Here is an 18,176-nt window from a genome sequence, read left to right on the forward strand (position 1 = left end):
CTCCGACGAACCCGGTTTTGGGGTCTCCGTGGGAAGGAAGGGGACTGCCTTGGCGACCGGTTCTCGGGAAGCCGCGCTGTACCCTCCGATCCCGAGCGCTCCCGCCGCCCTAGCGTCCTCCAGGGTCCCGCCTACCCGCAAGCTGGTGGACTCCGGGACCGCCAGCTGCCCGGCTACCCGAGAGGGTGGAGCGAGCTGTAGGCGCCTCCAGGGGTGCTGGAGCTGCGGGAGCGCAGGGGGTGGGGCCCAGAGGGCCGGGGGAGGAGCGGGACTGCAGGGCGGCCGGGTGCTGGGAGGGGCGGGCGCCGGCGGCGGCGGCGACAGCAGCTGCAGCTGCGGTGCGACCAGGCCGGGCAGCGAAGAGCGCACCGAGAGCTCGAGGTCCGCGTAGCCCAGCTCAGCCATGTGAGTGTCCCCGCCGTATCCGGGAGCCGCGGGCCGGGAGGGGGGCTGGAGCGGCGGTTCCGGTGCCTCCCCCGCCAGTGCCGCTCGGTAGGGAGATCTGTTGTCCCGGCGGCGGCCCTGTCCAAATCACCCCGGACCCGGATCCGGGCCGCGCGGTGTCGTTCCTCCCCTCCCTCTGCGCGTGGAAAACACAGCTTCGCTCCACAAAAGCCGCCGCCTCCGGGCCTGCCGCGCCCGGCGCTGCCTCCTTTCAACCCACTGCAAGGCCCAGGCGGCCGGTGCCCCGGGGCTCTGGAGTGGGCCAGGCCTGAGGGCGGGCCCTTGGCGCCAGCCTGGGCCCTGGCACGGTCTCTTTCCGGGAGTCCTAGCTGCCTTCGACGCTGGGGAAGCCGAACTAGGAGTGGGGAGGGGTCGACAATGGGCGCAAGTCGGCCTCCGAGATGAGCTAAGCTTCTCGGCCCTACCGGCCGGCCTAAGCCGCTTTGGAGCCCTGCCCGTGGTGTCCGAGCCTGGTCTGGGGGCCGGACTCATCGCCCAAGCCTGGTGCTTCTAAAGCCGGAGAGGATCGCTTCTGAGCGGTGGGAGAACAGATCCGGTCCCTGGAAATGGGAGGCTGGTGTGGGGTCTCTGCAAGCAGCCCGACCTGGACACCCTGCAGAACTGGTTTGGGGAAGGGGCTGCTCACACCAGGGCTAAGTCGGGTCTCAGCACCCTGTTTCCTCCTCTCCCCGGTGAGGCCTGAAGGCAACTTCTGGGACTGACCCTTCCCGGCCAGTTCTGCTGGGTTGCTCCTAATGCGTGACTAGGCTGGCTGGCTGAGCACCTACTGTGTGCAGTCTAATATAACAACAACAGGGCCTTGGGCACCACCAGTGGGGCCTGGCCCTGAGCCTGCAGGGTTCAGCGCGGGCATAGCCTTCTTAGGAAGGTTATGACAATCTGTCAGATGCAGAAACAGGCCCAGAGAGGTTCAGTAATGATCTAAAGGTCACACAGCTGATTTGAGGAGATGTGGGAATTAGATCCAGATTTGAAATCTTGCCACTGCAGTGTCTACCTCCGTGTCATGGAGGGGGAGGGGTGGGGGAGATGAGACCGAGACTAGGGAGTGAGGCACAGAATACTCCAGCAAGACTTAGAGCCCACTTCAGCCCTCACTCTGGTCCTGGATTCTGTGGGGCAACAGCCAGAGAGCAGGGCCTGGACTTGAGTGGGGGTGGGAGGATCACGAAGGGCGCCAGGATGGTTCCTCCCGGGTGGAAAAGCCGGCAGCGGGGGGTGCGGCCGAGTCAGGCAACCACTTGCAGAGGCTGGGACTCACGCCCCTGGCCCAGCCCAGGGGAAGCCACTAGGCTCCAGCATGAAGCCTGCCCTTTGGGGAATGTGACCAGCTGACCAGCGAGAGGGCCGGCAGGAAGTGAGGCCACCCGGCTGCCTCCGCCTGGTTCCGGGGTGGGGGGTCCCGGGTCATGCAGCGCCCCCCTCCCTCCCGATTCCCGCAGCTTGGCATGACGTCAGCCACCGGGTTTGGGGCATTGCTATGGATACAGGGGCAGGCTCAGGAGGGACCCCATTCTCCCTTGCAGCCCCCCTTGCCCGGATTATTTTTAGCTTCTGTTTACCTCAGTCGGGCTGGGGCGCCGCCGCTGGGCAGCGGGGCGGAGCTGGACTGGGACTCCCAGCCAGGCGATTGGCTTGGTACACCACTGAGCTGGGCAGCGCAGCTGGGGGGACCTCCTGCCCCACAAAAGTGCACCAGTTTGTGGGGAGTATTGGAGGCCACAGGATTGGAGCTATGACGTGGCTGGAGTTCCACTGCGGGCTGCCCCAAGAGGCTGCGCTGCAGGCCGGCCCTGTCACCTTTGGGACCTGGGTCTTTTCACACGCCCAGAACAGACTTCAGGGCTGGCATGAGTCCAGGGAGTCCACTGGTTCCTAACAGCCAGCCCCCCACCCCCGTTCAGGTGGATTCAAGGGGTTCAGTTCTTTCCCCCCTCTGCAGCAGGGGACATCCTGCCTGTCCACTCTGTGAAATGCTCGCTCAGATGGATATTCTGAAGGTCATTTGGGAGGAGTATGGGCCACCAGTAACACATCCTGGCCCCTGTGGGACTGGGGGGTTGGTGGGAGCAAAACCCCAGTCAGAGAAGGAAAATTGATGGGACGGTCAGCTTACTCTGAGTTCAGTGAACCCACTCAGTTCCAGAATTCCAGGGGACCCCCACCTTGCCTCGTCTCCAGGGAGCAAAACCTGACTTGCTGATACAATTAGGAAGTGGGGAAGGGACAAGGAAACTTATATGTGGGGCAGGAAAGTTAGAGTGGACCAGACTTGAACTCGACCCCTCCAGCAGCTCAGCCTCTGCTGTTCCTGGGTCTGGGCAGCCCCGGTCACTCAGCCCCCCACATGTATTCTGCTCCCCACCTCCATCATCGCCCTGGTGTGTGCCCAGAGGGTGCAACAGGGAGCCAGGCGGGCTCCAGCCCCTAGAGTTCACAGCCTGGGTGGAAGACAGACCCTAAAGGAGAACTGGCAACCTAGTTATGTGGCCTCAAGGATCGGAGGGAGGAAGCTATGAGAGGCCCGAAAGGGGAAACCAACCCTGGGCAGACTTCCTGGAGGAAGAAGTCATGGGGTAAGACTTGAAAAAGGAGAGGGAGCTGGTCAGGGTGACAGCAGTCAGAAGAGGGTATAGGAGCAATGGGGGCTGCTGCTCAGATGCGGAAGAGCCTGACGTGCACTGAGAGAGGGTCTCAGAGCTGGAACAGAAAGACTGTGGGGCGGCAGGGGCCTGGGAGGGAGGGGCAGTCTCGTGGGGCATGTCAGAGAGTCCGGACATTTATCTTTGGGGCAGGAGGTTACCCATGGATGTTTCACAAGAGTCAGACTTGGGGGACACTGAAAATTGAAAGTCTTGGGGCTGGCCTCCTGGGTTCGAATCCTGACACTGCCATTTACCAGCTGTAATATTGGGCAGATGAATACATGTTAACAACAGGAGTTAACATTTGTTGTGTGCTTACAGAGCGAGCGTGTCCACCCCAACTTCCATACCCCACACATGATTCTCCCTTCCCCAGATCCTCCCTTTAGAGGGAAGTGTCTCATTTCACTGCTCCAACAGCCCTGTGGGACAGTTGCTGTTGCTGTTACTGTTAGTATTACCCTCATTTAACAGATGTGGGTCTTAGGAACGAAAGGGTGAAGGGATGTCTTGTCCAAGGTCACACAGCCAGTCAGCTTGGGTTTCTCATCTGTGAAATAGGGTTGATGGGAGTTGCCCCTGTAGGGTTGTTGCCAAAATTAAATGAAATGATGTTTGTTAATTAAGCCCAGTGTCCGGTCTATAGAAAACACTCAGTAAAGCAGTTTGGGGCATTGTCAGGTGACTGGAATTTTAAGAGAAGCAATATTGTTCTTGAATAAAGAATGGGCCATTGTGGGTAGCAGTGGAGACACGGAGTCCAGCAGGAAGCCTCAGTGGGGTTTGAGGTGAGTTGGTGACAGCTTGGACCTGAGTCTTACCCGCGCAGGTGGAGGACAGGGGGCAGGATCCAGAGGTGGCAGGAGTGGGTGGCTCGGTGGAGGCGGAGGGTAACAGAGCCTGTGGCATCCAGGATGACTCCCGGTTTCTCTCTCCTAGAAATGAGTAAACAGATAGATGGTGGGTGGGCTGTCGTGGAGAGGGTGAGACTCGGGAGCGTCCAGTTTGGGGAGGAAAGTGGGGAATCCCGTCTGGGGACTCCCAAGTCAGCGCATCCCTGATAGCCGGCCCTGCACTGTCATTCGGCTCCGGGAGGCAGCGGGCGCACAGCTGGATATACAGGCCTGGTGCTCAGAGTAGCCGTTTGGACAAGGATGCTGGCGACATTTCGGTGACATTGAACTGTGGGAGGTGCACACAGCCCAAGAGCGGGGAGAATGAGCCCCACTTGAAGACAGGAAGGCCCTCTGTGGGAAAAATAAGATGTGCAGCCAAGGAGATAGGTGGCAAAGCAAGGTCACGTTGCCTTTTGAAATGCAAGGGAAGGAAGGGCTTAAGGAAGAGGAAGAGAGCCACAAAATGAAAAGCTTTGTGAGATCCAGCAGGATAAGGACTAAACAGTGGACACTGGGCTCAGCAGCAGGGGGGCACTGGTGACCTCGTCCAGACCGTCGGGGGAGTGGTGGGTGCAGAAGGCGGTCCGGGATGGGAAGAGGAGCGGGTGGGCGTGGAGAGGAAATGGAAGCACACATCTCTTCCAGAAAGTTGGCTCTGAAAGGGGGTGAGGGGTGGGGTCCGCAGAAAGAGACACAGGAGGAGCTCGTTTCTTTTTGTAGCTATTTATTTACCTTATATTGAAACATAATACCCATACAGAAAGGGCATGTGTCCTCAGTGGTACCACTTGATACATCTTCACAAGGGAACACAGCCCTATAGGGTTAGGGACTAGGACCCAGATTAAGAAATAGAACATCACGCCCTGGCTGGCATAGCTCAGTGGATAGAGTGCAGGCTGTGAACCAAAGCATCGCAGGTTCGATTCCTAGTCAGGGCACATGCCTAGGTTGCAGGCCATGGCCCCCAGCAACCACACATTGATGTTTCTCTCTCTCTCTCTTTCTCCCTCCCTTCCCTCTCTAAAAATAAATAAATAAAATCTTAAAAAAAGAAATAGAACATCGCCACCACCCTGGAAGCCCCCTTGTGTCCCCTTCCAGTCACTGTTCCCAAGGGTAACTGCCACTCTGATTTCTATCACCATAGAGTTTTGCCCGTTTTTGAACTTAGCATCAAAAGATCATACATATCCTCTCTCGTAGTTTTACTTCTTTCAAGCCACATCACATCACGTCTGTAAAATTCATCCATATTGTTGCATGTGGTTGTACGTTCATTCTTTTTGCTTTAGAGCATTCCATTATCAACTGATGGGCATCTGAGTAGTTTCCAGGGTTGTCTTCATTCTTCTGTGTGGGAGAGGCTTGTGCTGGTTTGAGGCTTGTGGAGAAAGTCTGAAACACTCATTTCCTATGAGAAGGGAGAGACATGACTAGGATTTCCCCAGTGGGAAACAAGAGCCTGGCTGAGGCTGAGAATTGCTCTGTCGTTCCAGCTCAGCTCCTGGGCTAAGTAAGATCTCTGGCGGCTCCTGCCAGCCTGCGTGCAGGTGCAGAGAAGACAGGGAGTTGGGTTGCCTGGGGCTGATTTCCGCCAGGTAGGAGAGAAGCACAGAGTGCTGGGCACGTTAGCGGCAGACGAGTTGACGGAGTCAGGGCTATGGATTCAGGCTGGGGAGGACGGGGTGTGGGAAGGTAGGGAAGAGAAGGCAGGAGGGAGGTGGCAGGGAGAAAGGAAGCAGAGGCGGATGGTGAGCTCTGTGCAATCTCCAGTGGCTGGCACATGCTGGAAGCATGTGGGTCCTCTTCCCTGGAGTCTGGTGGCAGCCCGGGTGGGGAGGCCGGGAGAGTGCTCAGGGCTATCACTCAGTAAATAGTGGAATAAATGAGGTCTCAGGTAGAAGGCAGGTGAGGTGGAGGTGATGGAGAGAGCCTCAAGGTTGTAGTCAATGTGGTTGTGATTTAGGAAAGGAATATCCCAGAGCCAAGTGATAAGACTGTTGTGTCCTCAGGTTGGGGGTGTTGGCTGAAGGATGGAGAGAGGCCGGTGTTGGGCAGGCATCCACTGTGTGCTTACTTGCTGGTGTAGGGTGCACAGCACTCAGTTTTCAAGGCGAGAGGGTGGCATTTTTCAAACTGGGGTCCTTGAACATCTGGCCTCTGAATCTATAGGGGGTTGATGGGCTTGTTGGAAATGTGGACCCCTGGGTCCACCCCAGCCTCTTGGGGAGACAGGCAGCCCAATGCAACAGAATTGAGCATCAAGAAGCAGGAGTGTTTAGGGGGTGGGAGGGCACCCAGCCCCTCCAAAGGCATGGGATGCCCAGTGGACCCTAGGCACGGTGGCCTCTCTCCTGGCTGGAGGCAGGCAAGGGATATTCAAGGAAGAGATGCTGGGGGCAGGCAAGGGCTGGCACTAAGAGGATATAAGCCCGAGCGAGCTGGAGACCAGAAAGATGGGACTCCACCGCAGGATGCAGCTTCTCTTAGAGGGGAGGCCCTGGCTGAGCAGCGGGTTCTCTTCCCGGGGGACCTGTGGGGGAGGGAGAATGCCCCGATGGAGTACCCCCTCTGTGGGTGTAGCTGGGGGTGGGCGGGGTGCATGCGGCTGTACCCAATTCTTTGCTTCCTTCTCCGGGCAGCAACACAGAATAGCGCCACGCTTTTAGCGCCTTCACTTTCTCAGCCTCTCGGACCCCTCGCGCTCAGCGCCTGACTCTACGCCCTCCACTGGCTAGCCCCTCCTCTCAGCGCCCGATCTCTAGTCTTCGCACTCGTATCCCCAACTCTGAGCCCTCTGTGTGTTCAGCCCTTTTCCAGCACCCCTCAACAGCCACCCTGTGAACTCCCTGCTCTGTTCTCATTCTCTTTATTCCCTCCATATTCACGGCTCAACTCCCTTTACCCACACTCCCGATCCCAGCCCAGAAGACCCCCGTCAGTCCCTTCTCCGAGGGAACCCCCAGTCACCCCTCCCAGGGGCGGGGCAGGCCGAAGCCCGGGTGCCCCCGAGGTCCTCCCGTCCCGTCCCGCCCCATCCCGGCGGGCTGAGTCAGGCGGCAGGAACTGGGCGGGGGGCGGCGCCGGGAGGAGCTGAAGCCGAAGCCAGAGTCGCTGGGAGCGAGCGCGGAGCCCAGCCAGGCGGGCACCGAGCGGCCCTGGGCTGGTGGGGACACGGCGGGGGGGCAAGCGCGGAGGGGGGGGGCGTGGGGAGCTGTCCCGGACCCACCATGAACTCCAAGAAGAAAGGTAGGACCCGGCCCTGGGGCTGCGAAGCCTCCGGGGCAGTCTCCAGGGAGTGCGGGCGGGATTCTGGGGGCCAGCGGCGCGTGTTTCTCCGGAGCAGGGTGGGGGTCTGCGGAGGACCTCTTCCCGCTAAGGGCTAAAGGGTCTGTTTGTGACTCAGTTTCCAGGTCCGAGTTGCAGGAAAATGGAGGGGGCGGGGCACTTCTCGGCACTGCCCCCCACTCTGGGAATCCCCCGGCTCCGAGCGCCGGGAGGGTTCTGGCGTCCCGGCGCCTGGGAACTGGTGGGGGCTGGGAGGGAGCAGCTTACCCGGAGCGGGGGGTCCCGGGCGCCAAACTCGCGCTGGCGGGGCCTCGACGACGGGCAGCTCCACTGGGCTCAAAGCGCGCACCCCGCCTGCCAGGTGACCTCCAGAGGCCTCGCAGGGTGCGGGCCGGGGCTCCTGATCCACTTTGGGTGGGGGGGAGGCCAGGGGCAGGTCTGGGGAGCCTGCCCCGCCCCCGGGTAAACAGGCGCTTCCGCACATTCTTCGCGCGCCCCGCCTCTTTCCTGCCCCTTCCCAGCTGGAGGAGGGTCCCCGCGCGACCCCCCTTCCTGCCCCAGGCGGCAGGCGGAGCCAGCACCTCTGCAGGAAGTGGGGGCCGAACCGAGGCCACGCTGAGTCCGAGGCCGAGACGCCCGCGGCAGTCCTGTCATTAGCGCCGTGGCTGGCGGTGCTGTGGGACTGCCGGCGTCAGGCCGTGTCCGGCGGGACTGAGATACGGAGGACGGGCCGCGGGGAGGGGGTTTCGAGGGCCCGACTGGCGCTGGATACCCGCCCTCGCCACCCCCAGGGAGCCCCGCGCGGACTCATTCCATGATGTCCCTGTCGGTGCGGCCGCAGCGCCGCCTGCTCAGCGCCCGGGTCAGTAGGAGCCAGTCCTTCGCAGGCGTCCTCGGCAGCCACGAGCGGGGGCCCAGGTACGCAGACCACGGGGGCTGATGGGGTCACGAGTGTCTGGCTGGGTTGGAGCTGTGTGTGCAGTGAGGGTTTGGGGGACTCCTTCTTGCCCCTTTCTGAGTGCAGCGTCTTCTTCAGGAGCTTCTCGGCCTTCAGTCCCCCAGGGCCCCCACGGAAGCCCCCAGCGCTCTCCCGAGTGTCCAGGATGTTTGCCGTGGCACACCCGGCCCCCAAGGTGCCGAAGCCAGAGCGGCTGGACTTGGTGTACGCTGCTCTCAAGCGGGGCCTGAAGTAAGCAACGTTCTGTCCCAGGATCCCTCCCCTAGCCCCATCCTCTTTCTGCTAGTGAGAACTTTCCCTATCTCACACCCTCTCCTCACGGTCTATATCCTTGGCAACAGGAGGCTGTGGACATAAGCTAATTCTTGTCACCCCTTTTCCCAGGGCCTATTTGGAAGTACACCAGCTGGAACAGGAGAAACTCCAAGGGCAGATAAGAGAATCCAAGAGGAATTCCCGCCTGGTAAGTAAAGGATGCCCTGGATTACTAATGCTTTTTGCCCTTGTGGGGTTGGGAGCTGGGTAGGGCCAACCCTGGGTGACATCAAGGCTGTTTTCTTGATGTGATTTAGTCCAGGTGTGACTAGGAGAGGGGATGTCGGGAAGGGCTGGGGAGGTTTCTACCCCTCCATTCCCCAGGCTGTGCACACGTTCTGCCTGGGACCCAGTGCTTGCCTGTGGGAGCTTCCAGTGGGGTGGGTGGACCCCCACAGACATGACCAGCGGGAAATTGTATTGTAGTGGCACTGAGGGAGAGCCACGGTTCTTCCTGGGGAGCAACAGCCCAGGCTTCCCAAAGGAGGAAATGCTTCTAATGGGTCTTGAAGGATGAATGGGGGTTTCCTGGTGGAGGGAACCACGCATGAGGCACAGAGCTCTCTTCCGAGGGGATACAGAGTTGCAGGAAAGGAGTGGGCTCGGGGAGGGACCTCAGGGAAGAGGTGTGGCGAGGGGGACTGGAGGGGTCTTGGGGACCACATCTATGTCACTAGTACCCACCAAAGGCCAGGCTTGTGGGTCTATCTCTGCTTTGACTGGAGTGGCTGTGGACTGTGGTGTGAGGGGGTGGAAGGCTATGGAGAGGAGCAAGGGGGGTCTGCTGGAATACTTCCCATGCCTCCTAAGGGCCCTCTCTCTTTTTCCCCTGCAGGGCTTCCTGTATGACTTAGACAAGGTAAGTGTGTAGAGACCAGGGTCAGAAGAGGTTGGCTCATGGGGAGGGTGAAGGGCCCTGGGCCTCAGGCTCCTCCTGACGCACTTCTCCCCCAGCAAGTCAAGTCCATTGAACGCTTCCTGCGGCGGCTGGAGTTCCATGCCAGCAAGGTACGTATGCAGCGTGCGCGTGTGCGTGCAGTGGGGGCTGCGGGATTGGGCACCTTAGGGACATGGGGCAGATGTTTGGCTCCAGGTGTGTGACCCCTGTCATGAGTCTCCATCCCCTCACTGCCGCCCCACTCACCCGCCCAGATCGACGAGCTATACGAGGCATACTGTGTCCAGCGGCGTCTCCGGGATGGTGCCTATAACATGGTCCGTGCCTACAGCACCGGGTCCCCAGGGAGCCGTGAGGCCCGGGACAGCCTGGCCGAGGCCACGCGGGGGCATCGAGAGTACACAGAGGTGAGGGATGGGTGCCTATGAGGCGCAGGCTCAGGGTGTGGCAGAGCTGATGAGTGGGGCCTGGTTTTTGACCCCGTCCTGACCGTGCCCGTCCCTCCCAGAGCATGTGTCTGCTGGAGAGTGAGCTGGAGGCACAGCTGGGCGAGTTCCATCTCCGGATGAAAGGTACTGAGTGCTGGGGCAGATGCGGGGGTGGGGTAGTGTGTGTGCCTGAGCCCCCGCCCTCAGCACGGCTCTTCTTTTCCTCCACTCCCAGGGCTGGCTGGCTTCGCCCGGCTGTGTGCGGGTGATCAGTATGAGGTATGAGGATGTACAGGGAAGGGCTGGAATGGCAGGGTCACAACGCCAAGAGCTGCCTCATCCTGCTTGTTCCCCTAGATCTGCATGAAATATGGGCGTCAGCGCTGGAAACTACGGGGCCGCATTGAGGGTAGTGGAAAGCAGGTGTGGGACAGTGAGGAAACCGTCTTTCTTCCTCTGCTCACGGAATTCCTGTCCATCAAGGTGATGCCTCTGCCCAGGACTGCAGGACACATGATCTTGTGACTCCCTGACCCTGTGACCCCCTCCTGGCTCCATGGCCCTGGGAATGTGGGATCCCGTGACTTCATGACCCTGTGATTTCCTCATGACCTTCCGACCTTGTGCCTAAACCCCTATGAGGCTGTAAGCCCCATCAGCTCAGTGATTCTATAAACTTAGACCGCCATGGTCACTGTGCTGCTAGGTTGTTTCAAGCCTCCATAGCTCCATTACCCCCAAAACTCCAGTCCCTGCAACCTCCTCATGACCCTGTGACTGTTTCGAAACCTCTGTGCAAATTCAGACCTTTGATCTTCCACGATCTCATGACTCCTATACTCTTGTGACCCCATGATGCGTTCTTGGCCGTAGGTGACAGAGCTGAAGGGCCTGGCCAACCATGTGGTTGTAGGCAGCGTCTCCTGCGAGACCAAGAACTTGTTTGCCGCTCTGCCCCAGATTGTGGCTGTGGACATCAATGACCTCGGCACCATCAAGCTCAGCCTGGAAGTCACGTGGAGGTTGGTGGGGTGGAGGAGCTTGGGGACAGGGCCAGGGGCCAGAGGCACCTGGTAACAGCCTGTCTCCTCCCCAGCCCCTTCGATAAGGATGACCAGCCCTCGGCTGCTTCGACTGTCAACAAGGCCTCCACGGTCACCAAGCGCTTCTCTACCTATAGCCAGAGCCCCCCGGACACACCCTCGCTTAGGGAGCAGGCCTTCTATGTGAGTCACAGCCCAGGCTCAGGCCCCACCACCCCCTGGGGCCTGAGGGCGGTCCTGAAATGCCGTTTCCTCTCTCCCAGAATATGCTGAAACGGCAGGAGGAGCTAGAGAATGGGACGGCATGGTCCCTGTCGTCCGAATCTTCAGATGATTCCTCCAGTCCTCAGCTCTCGGGCGCTGCCCGCCACTCCTCAGCCCCCAGGCCCCTGGTGCAGCAGCCTGAGCTTCTGCCCATCCAAGTTGCCTTCCGTAGGCCCGAGACCCCCACCTCTGGGCCCACAGATGAGGAGGGAGCCATGGCACCATCCCTGGCCAATGGGCACGCCCCCTACAGCCGGACTCTGAGCCACATCAGTGAGGCCAGTGTAGATGCCGCCTTGGCAGAGGCTTCAGCAGAGGCTGAGGTCCTAGAAAGCCAGGGGCCTAACCCACCTGCACACCCAATTCCTATCCATGGGGAGCAACCTGGTCCTGCCCCTGCTGTCCTGGACCCTGAATCTTCTGTCACAAGCCCCACTGTCAGTGCAAGAGGCCCTGCCCACACGTCTACAGACCCTGCCCCCTCTGTACATTTAAACTCACTTCACAAGGTCACAGACACTAGCTCTCCTGAACTACCAGGTCCCACTCACACCACTACAAGCCCCACCTGTAATACTGTAAGCCCTTCCAGCAGTGCTGCAAGCCTCACGCACACTGCCACAGACTCTGCCCACAAGTCCAAGCCCTCTACCCTCACTGCTACAGGCCCTTCCCACAGTGCCATGGGCCCAGGCCAAACCACAACTCCCACCCAGGGGCCAGTGCTTTCTACCCTCACTACTGCGGGTCCTACCCCCAACACTACAAGCCCAGTCCAGACCGTAAGCTCCAGCCACACTGTCACAAACCTGACAAGTACTGTTACAAGCCCCACTGTCAAGCCTTTGCTCTCTGCCCAAGCTACGCCAGGCCCTATGTCAAGTGCCCAGGGCCCCGCCCCACCTACTATAAGCCCCACCCACACTACTGCAAGCCCCACTCACACTACTGCAAGCCCCACCCACACTACTGCAAGCCCCACCCGTACCACAGACCCCATCCACACCACCACCAGCCCCATTCACAAAGCCAGGATGACCACTCACATCACTATAAGTCCAATCCCCAATGCTAAAGGCCAGGTCCAAACCACCAGAAGCCCCACCCACCCTGTCACAAGCCCCACTCTTACAACTGTAAGCCCTTCCACTCCTCTAGACCTTGCCACGCTCCCCAGCCCCTCTGCACACACAGACCCCAACCTCCCAGGCACCGACCCACTGTCCTGTGACCACCCAGCCTCCATGCCTGGCACTCAGGCAGCCCCAAGTACCTCCTACCCAAGTCCTGCCTGCTCTAATTTGGAACCCCTTACAAGCCCTTCCCCAGAGTCCCCAGGGCCCACCCTTCAGAGCCCAAGCCCCCCTTCCTCACCCTTAGCCCCCGTGCCCCAGCATTCAGACGACGTTAGCATGGCCATGGCTACCCAGGCCCCCCCAGTTCCAGGAGCAGCTGGAGGGGCTGGAGACAGGAGGCTGGAAGAGGCACTGAGGGCCCTAATGGCTGCCCTGGATGACTATCGCGGCCAATTCCCGGAGCTACAGGGCCTGGAGCAGGAGGTGATCCGGCTGGAGAGTCTGCTCATGGTAAGGAGGGCTGGGCGGGGCCGTGGCAGCGCAGGAAGGGCAGCCAGGCAGCGGCAGCGGCGCTGACTCCCTTCACAACCCCAGCAGAGACAAGGCCTGACCCGGAGCCGGGCCTCCAGTCTTAGCATCACGGTGGAGCATGCGCTGGAGAGCTTCAGCTTCCTCAACGAGGATGAAGATGAAGCCAATGATGGTCCTGGAGACAGGTGACAGGGGCTAAGTGAGATGGGGCTAGGTGAGGAGAGGGGCAGGTAAAGGAGTAAGGTAAGAAAGGGGAACAGGTAAGGTGGGGCCGAGTGAAGCACACGAGGAATGCGGCAAGACAGGAAGTGGACAGGAGGGGAGGACCTGCTCGTGGGTGCATCCCGTGTACTCCTCATGCGTCCTGGATGTCCATGCTTCTAACGCCGTCTGTATCATCTGTATCCCCAGTGCTTCTGACCACCACTCTCCTCCTCCTCGTTGTCCTTGCAGTGTCTGCTTCCCTCACCAGTCTGCATCAACTCACGAGCCTTTTCATTCCCCCTGGGCCCTCAGCATCAACCCTGTTTGTCCCGTACAGCCTGGCCCCTCAGCTCTCTGTCCCGGAGCGGCCTTTGCCAACTCCCAGCTGAGGGTCATGCCCGGCCCCGCCTCCCTCTGCTGCTGCCCAGGTCACAGCCCTGTCGGTGCCCTGAGCCCCTTGGGCCACAACCCCTTGCGCTCCACATTACGTAGACTATCCCGCCTGCAACCCCGTCCCCTGCAACCCAGTCCCCACCCGTCTCTGCCAGGCAGTCCCAGCTGTCCTAGCTGGATGTTGCACAGGGCAGATGGACTCCGAAGACCCCAGCCACCACCTGTGGGTCCCAGCCCTTTCTCCTACAAGTTTCCCGTGAACGTACCCATTGTCTGTTGTCTGCATCGTTTGTTATTCCCTTCAGGGATGGGGGGAGCTTAATAAAAATACACTGGTGACCAGATAGTAATGCCTGCTCCTAAGGTGGTTGACCCCAATTTTCTCTCAGGCTCCCAAGCAGCCTGGAGCCCGGGGCTGAGGAGAGCCTCAACTCGCCCAGTGCCCGCCCGCTCAGCACGGAGTGTCCAGCTCTGGATACTGCCTTGGTCCAGCACCTGTACTACTGCAGCCGCCTCCTGCTGGTGAGGCTAAGGGCATTCCCACCACCCTCCCTTTATAGCCTTTTACCCCAGGGAGCCCTCCACACCTGTGAGTTCCATGCCCCAAAGCCCAGGTCCCTGGCATCTGTCTCTTACTCCCCCACTCTGGTTCCCTCCAATCTCTCCTAATGCATGCTGGGACTTGTAGTCCCTGGGCTCCACCCTCAAGCTGTACCTTGAGGTCTGAGCTACTTGGCCACACCTATTCTCCAGAAACTGGGCACGTTTGGGCCCCTGCGCTGCCAGGAGGCGTGGGCCCTGGAGCGGCTGCTGCGGGAGGCACGAGTGCTCGAGGCAGTATGCGAGCTTAGCAGGCGATGGGAAGTCCCTGTTACCTCTGCCCAGGAAGGTAAAGGTCCTGTGGGCTCTGGCTTGGTGTCTGCCCTGAAGCTCCTTCCTTGCTCTACCTCACCTGTCCTTATCTGCCCACCTGCCTGCTCTGTTGCTGATGGTTTCCTGCATCTCTTCACAGTGGTGCAGTTCTCGGCCTCTCGGCCTGGCTTTCTGACCTTCTGGGACCAGTGCACAGAAGGACTTAGCCCCTTCATCTGCCCTGTTAAGCAGGTGCTGCTCACCTTCTGCAATCAGTATGGTGCCCGTCTCTCCCTGCGACAGCCAGGCTTAGCTGAGGCTGGTGAGTGGGCTGCCTGCTTGTCCCCTGTGCCCTCCCTTCTCAGATCCCCAGTGATGGGACCATAGGGAAAGCCAGGTTAGCCCAGCTCAGACATGCTGAGCTGAGCACTGGGAAGAAATAGCAAAGGCTTGTGCCTTGGTGCAAGAGGACCCAGTGGGGTAGGGTGTGGACAGGGACCCCTGGACCTGAGCCTGGGGTGGGAGCACTCTTCTCTCTGAGGGCCTGGGTCCATCCAAACCCTGAGGCCGGTGGCACCGCTTCCCACAGTGTGTGTCAAGTTCCTGGAGGAAGTGCTGGGGCAGAAGCTGCCCAGAAGGCCCCAGCCGGGCCCTGGAGAACAGCTCACTGTCTTCCAGTTCTGGAGTTACGTGGAAACCTTGCACAGCCCATCTATGGAGGCCTATGTGACCGAGACTGCTGAGGAGGGTAAAGCAGTGGCCCCCCCCACCCCATCACTAAGTGGCCTGACCCCAAGGGTGGGTCATATGGTATGGGTGATGACGTGAGCGTGCAGAAGGAGCTCCTTGTCCTGCCGCACTGTTCCAAGCCCCCTCCTTCTTTCAGTGCTACTGGTGCAGAGCCTGAACTCAGACGACCAGGCTATTGTGCTCAAGGCTCTAAGGTTGGCACCTGAGGGGCGGCTGCGAAGGGACGGGCTTCGGGCCCTCAGCTCCCTGCTTGTCCATGGCAACAACAAGGTCATGGCCGCTGTCAGCACCCAGCTCCGGAGCCTGTCGCTGGGCCCTGACTTCCGGGAAAGGGTGAGAGTTGGGCAGGGCTCTCCTGAAGGCAAAGGCTCGGGTCCCGGGGTCCCAGTGTCTGACCAAGTCGGCCATCACACCCTTACCCAGGCCCTGCTCTGCTTCCTGGACCAACTCGAGGATGAGGACGTGCAGATGAGAGTGGCTGGCTGCCTGGCCCTAGGCTGCATCAAGGTGATGCCTCCCACCCTCCCACCCCCCAGCCCTGGGCCCTGGGCTTTCACCACCTGCTCCAGTGGGCCCACCTCAATTCTGCTCCTCTGGTAGGCTTCCGAGGGCATCGAGCCCCTGGTGTACCTGTGCCAAACGGACACGGAAGTCGTGAGGGAAGCTGCTCGGCAGAGCCTGCAACAGTGTGGTGAGGCTGGGGGATGGGAAGTATAGTCCTGGGACATTTTGGCTGATGGGCGTAGGGGTCAGATGGGGTCAAGGGCGGATGGACCAGGGTGGGGCTAACGCCACTCCCGACCCCATCCTTAACCATTACAGGGGAAGAGGGACAGTCTGCCCATCGCCGGCTAGAGGAGTCGCTGGACGCCCTGCCCCGGATCTTCGGGCCTGGCAGCATGGCCAGCACGGCATTCTAAACTCCCCGCCCACCGGCTCCCAGTGCCCCTTCCCCCACTTTCAGGGCTCACCAGGCACTGGCAGGGAGGGTGAGGGCTGGCTCCAGACACCCCTCCCCCACAGATTCCTATCAATGAAAATCCTAATATATTCTTCTGTTGCCCTTGGGGTGGGTAGAGTCAGTGCCTGCAGTCAAGTGCCTCCCAGCCTCAGCTCAGCACTCTTGCCACGAATCAATGCTCCAGGCCTGGCCATCCCGCCTCTGCCCCACCGCATCCCTTGGTTTTGTATTTTATTTACAGAGTTTTACAGAAAATAAAAAAACCAAAATGCCTTTCCTACATGGGCTGGCCTAGTGCACTCCTGATCCTGGGGCTCCAGCACCCTTTGGCTGTGGCCCTTCCTGACACCAGTGTGCCCACACTCCCAACTGTGACGATGGCATGTGCTTTTGCCCTGGAAATCTGGGTGGGAAAGAGCCCAGAGGCTCTGAGAGGGCAGAGGAAAAGGGTAGTGGCATGTTGCTGAGGAGGCTCAGCCTGCTGGCTGGGTGTGCCCTGGGCCTGGAGGCTGGGGGCTCAGGCTGGAGCCAACGTGTGGAGTTGGTCTGGAGAAGGCCTAAAGGGGGCGGGTCCTGGGAATGGGTCCCTAGCAGCTAGCACCCTGCGGCCAAGAGTTAGAGGAAGAAGCAGGGAGGAAAAAAGGCGGGGTGAAGGCTGGAGCTTCTTGCCACCAGGGGGCAGCAGAACCCCTTCAGAGAATGCCAGGCTTCTAGGTCTTCCCCTTAGCACTGGCAGCTGAGCACAAGAAGTTCCTTGAGGCCTGGGTACTAGGAGAGAGGAGATCCTCAGGGAAAGGAAGAGGTAGGGCCTGGGAGGCAGGAGCCCCAGGTGGCTTCCCTCTGACCCTACACAGCAAGTCCCTCCACTCCCAGAGCTGCCTCCTCTCTGTAATAACAAACCTGACTGAACCCTGTGGCCCCCACAGCCGGTTGACCTGTTTTGCTTTAGGAAGCAGGGCTCCAGGGAGAAGGTTCGTCTCCCCCCAGAGCTGCCTGGAACATTAAGCGTGTTAGCTGCAGAAAGCTGAGTTGCATGGGAGGAACTGGAGGGTGGGGCAGGATTTCAGGATGGCAGGCCTGTTCCATGGAGGGCCTAAGGGAGGCCCACCCCGGAGGCTGGAGAAACTGGCCCTCCACCCTTCCCCTCTCACTCCGGAGCTCTGAGTATCCAGGCGCAAGGGAGACAGTGCACAGGCAGGGCCTCCCCCACTCCCCGAGTCCCCTCCAGTGTCCCAGTGCCTGTGGTGGTAGCACAGCAGTGTGACACACTGGGGGAAAGTGTGCACCTGCACTCAGGCAGAGCCAATGAGGTGCCAACAATCCCTCCTGGGTGTGTGTGTTTGGGGGGGTGACCCAGATCCCCAGGGAGCCCTGTGCTGCCCCCCCAACCCCCCGAGGTGTTTTAGAGCTGTGTATAAAGAGGTTTGGCTGGCCCTTAACCACCTGCTGGGGAAGCCAAGCTGAGCAGAAAAAAATTAAAAAATAAAAAAAACGGCAACAGGAAGGCGCACAGGAAACACCTGTGTGTGGATGCAGGTGGCTCATTCCAGACAGGTGGGGCTGCGGGCAGGCAGAGGGCTCTCAGCACATCGGCACGGCTCTGTGCTCCCTCTCTAACTGAAGGGTTAGATGGTGGTGTGCAGTTCAGTTCTTTGGGTGGTAGGTGGCAGAGGGTGAAGAAGGCAAACAAGTGATAGAGACCAAGACAGCACCCAAAGCTGGCCACAGCTGGGGCCTGCCTTATGGTCCCCTGTGGGAGGGTTGCAGTCCAAAGCCAACCCTAGAAGCCCCTGGGGCCCCACAAGAGGTCCACTGATAGGGCAGGGCCATCCGCTTGCATCCAGAGTGCAGCCTGTGTGACGGGGAAAGAGGAAGTACACGCTGGCTGACCGGGTCCTGGAACCGTGCAGGCTGGTGGTGGGGCCGGCACGAGCTCACACTGCTCAACCCACAGGAGAGGGCAGCCTAGGCAAGAGATGTAGGATGGAAAAACCATCCCAGTCGGGGGTCAGCTGGGGCCATCACTGAAAATCTGAGTGGCCCTACATCACTGCCAATGTTGGAAACAGATAGGGCCCCTTTCTGCCCCCTATAAGGAGGATCCTAAGGCCACAGCTTAGTATTCAGCCCTAGCCAAGGGTGAGTGTGAGGGTCAGGGCTGGCACTGTGAGCACAGCCAGGTACAAAAAGCCTTAGTGCTTTGCCC

General features: G+C 60.0%; 2 protein-coding genes across 7 annotated transcripts; one reads left to right on the forward strand and one right to left on the reverse strand.

Annotated features, from left to right (window-relative positions):
* The first annotated feature begins 276 nt into the window (after positions 1-276).
* On the forward strand, positions 277-16,252 carry RIPOR1 (RHO family interacting cell polarization regulator 1). 6 transcript variants are annotated; one of them, XM_036012016.1, is made up of 23 exons: positions 7,240-7,258; positions 8,089-8,215; positions 8,334-8,486; positions 8,640-8,718; positions 9,406-9,429; positions 9,525-9,578; positions 9,723-9,875; positions 9,977-10,040; positions 10,132-10,175; positions 10,254-10,379; positions 10,770-10,918; positions 10,993-11,122; positions 11,203-11,982; positions 12,295-12,789; positions 12,874-12,995; positions 13,797-13,929; positions 14,161-14,296; positions 14,420-14,581; positions 14,849-15,007; positions 15,146-15,342; positions 15,433-15,516; positions 15,610-15,700; positions 15,832-16,252. In XM_036012016.1, exons 1-23 carry the CDS (start codon positions 7,240-7,242, stop codon positions 15,927-15,929), a joined length of 3,579 nt encoding a protein of 1,192 aa, XP_035867909.1. In that variant the 3' UTR covers positions 15,930-16,252. The 6 variants fall into 6 exon arrangements, with proteins under 6 accessions (XP_035867908.1, XP_035867905.1, XP_035867907.1 ...); XM_036012015.1 differs by lacking the exon at positions 7,240-7,258 and adding an exon at positions 277-405 and having other exon boundaries at positions 11,203-12,789; XM_036012012.1 differs by having other exon boundaries at positions 7,212-7,258; positions 11,203-12,789.
* LOC118497503 (formin-like protein 18) lies at positions 5,232-7,981 on the reverse strand. The gene is made up of 3 exons (XM_036012020.1): positions 7,565-7,981; positions 7,239-7,384; positions 5,232-5,420 (listed from the first exon to the last, which is right to left on the reverse strand). The coding sequence occupies exons 1-3, from the start codon at positions 7,779-7,781 to the stop codon at positions 5,352-5,354; spliced, it is 432 nt and encodes a 143-aa protein (XP_035867913.1). The 5' UTR covers positions 7,782-7,981; the 3' UTR covers positions 5,232-5,351.
* Positions 16,253-18,176: the final 1,924 nt, after the last annotated feature.

The sequence above is a fragment of the Phyllostomus discolor genome, chromosome 12, assembly GCF_004126475.2.
Source record: "Phyllostomus discolor isolate MPI-MPIP mPhyDis1 chromosome 12, mPhyDis1.pri.v3, whole genome shotgun sequence".
NCBI classification, from domain to species: domain Eukaryota; kingdom Metazoa; phylum Chordata; class Mammalia; order Chiroptera; family Phyllostomidae; genus Phyllostomus; species Phyllostomus discolor.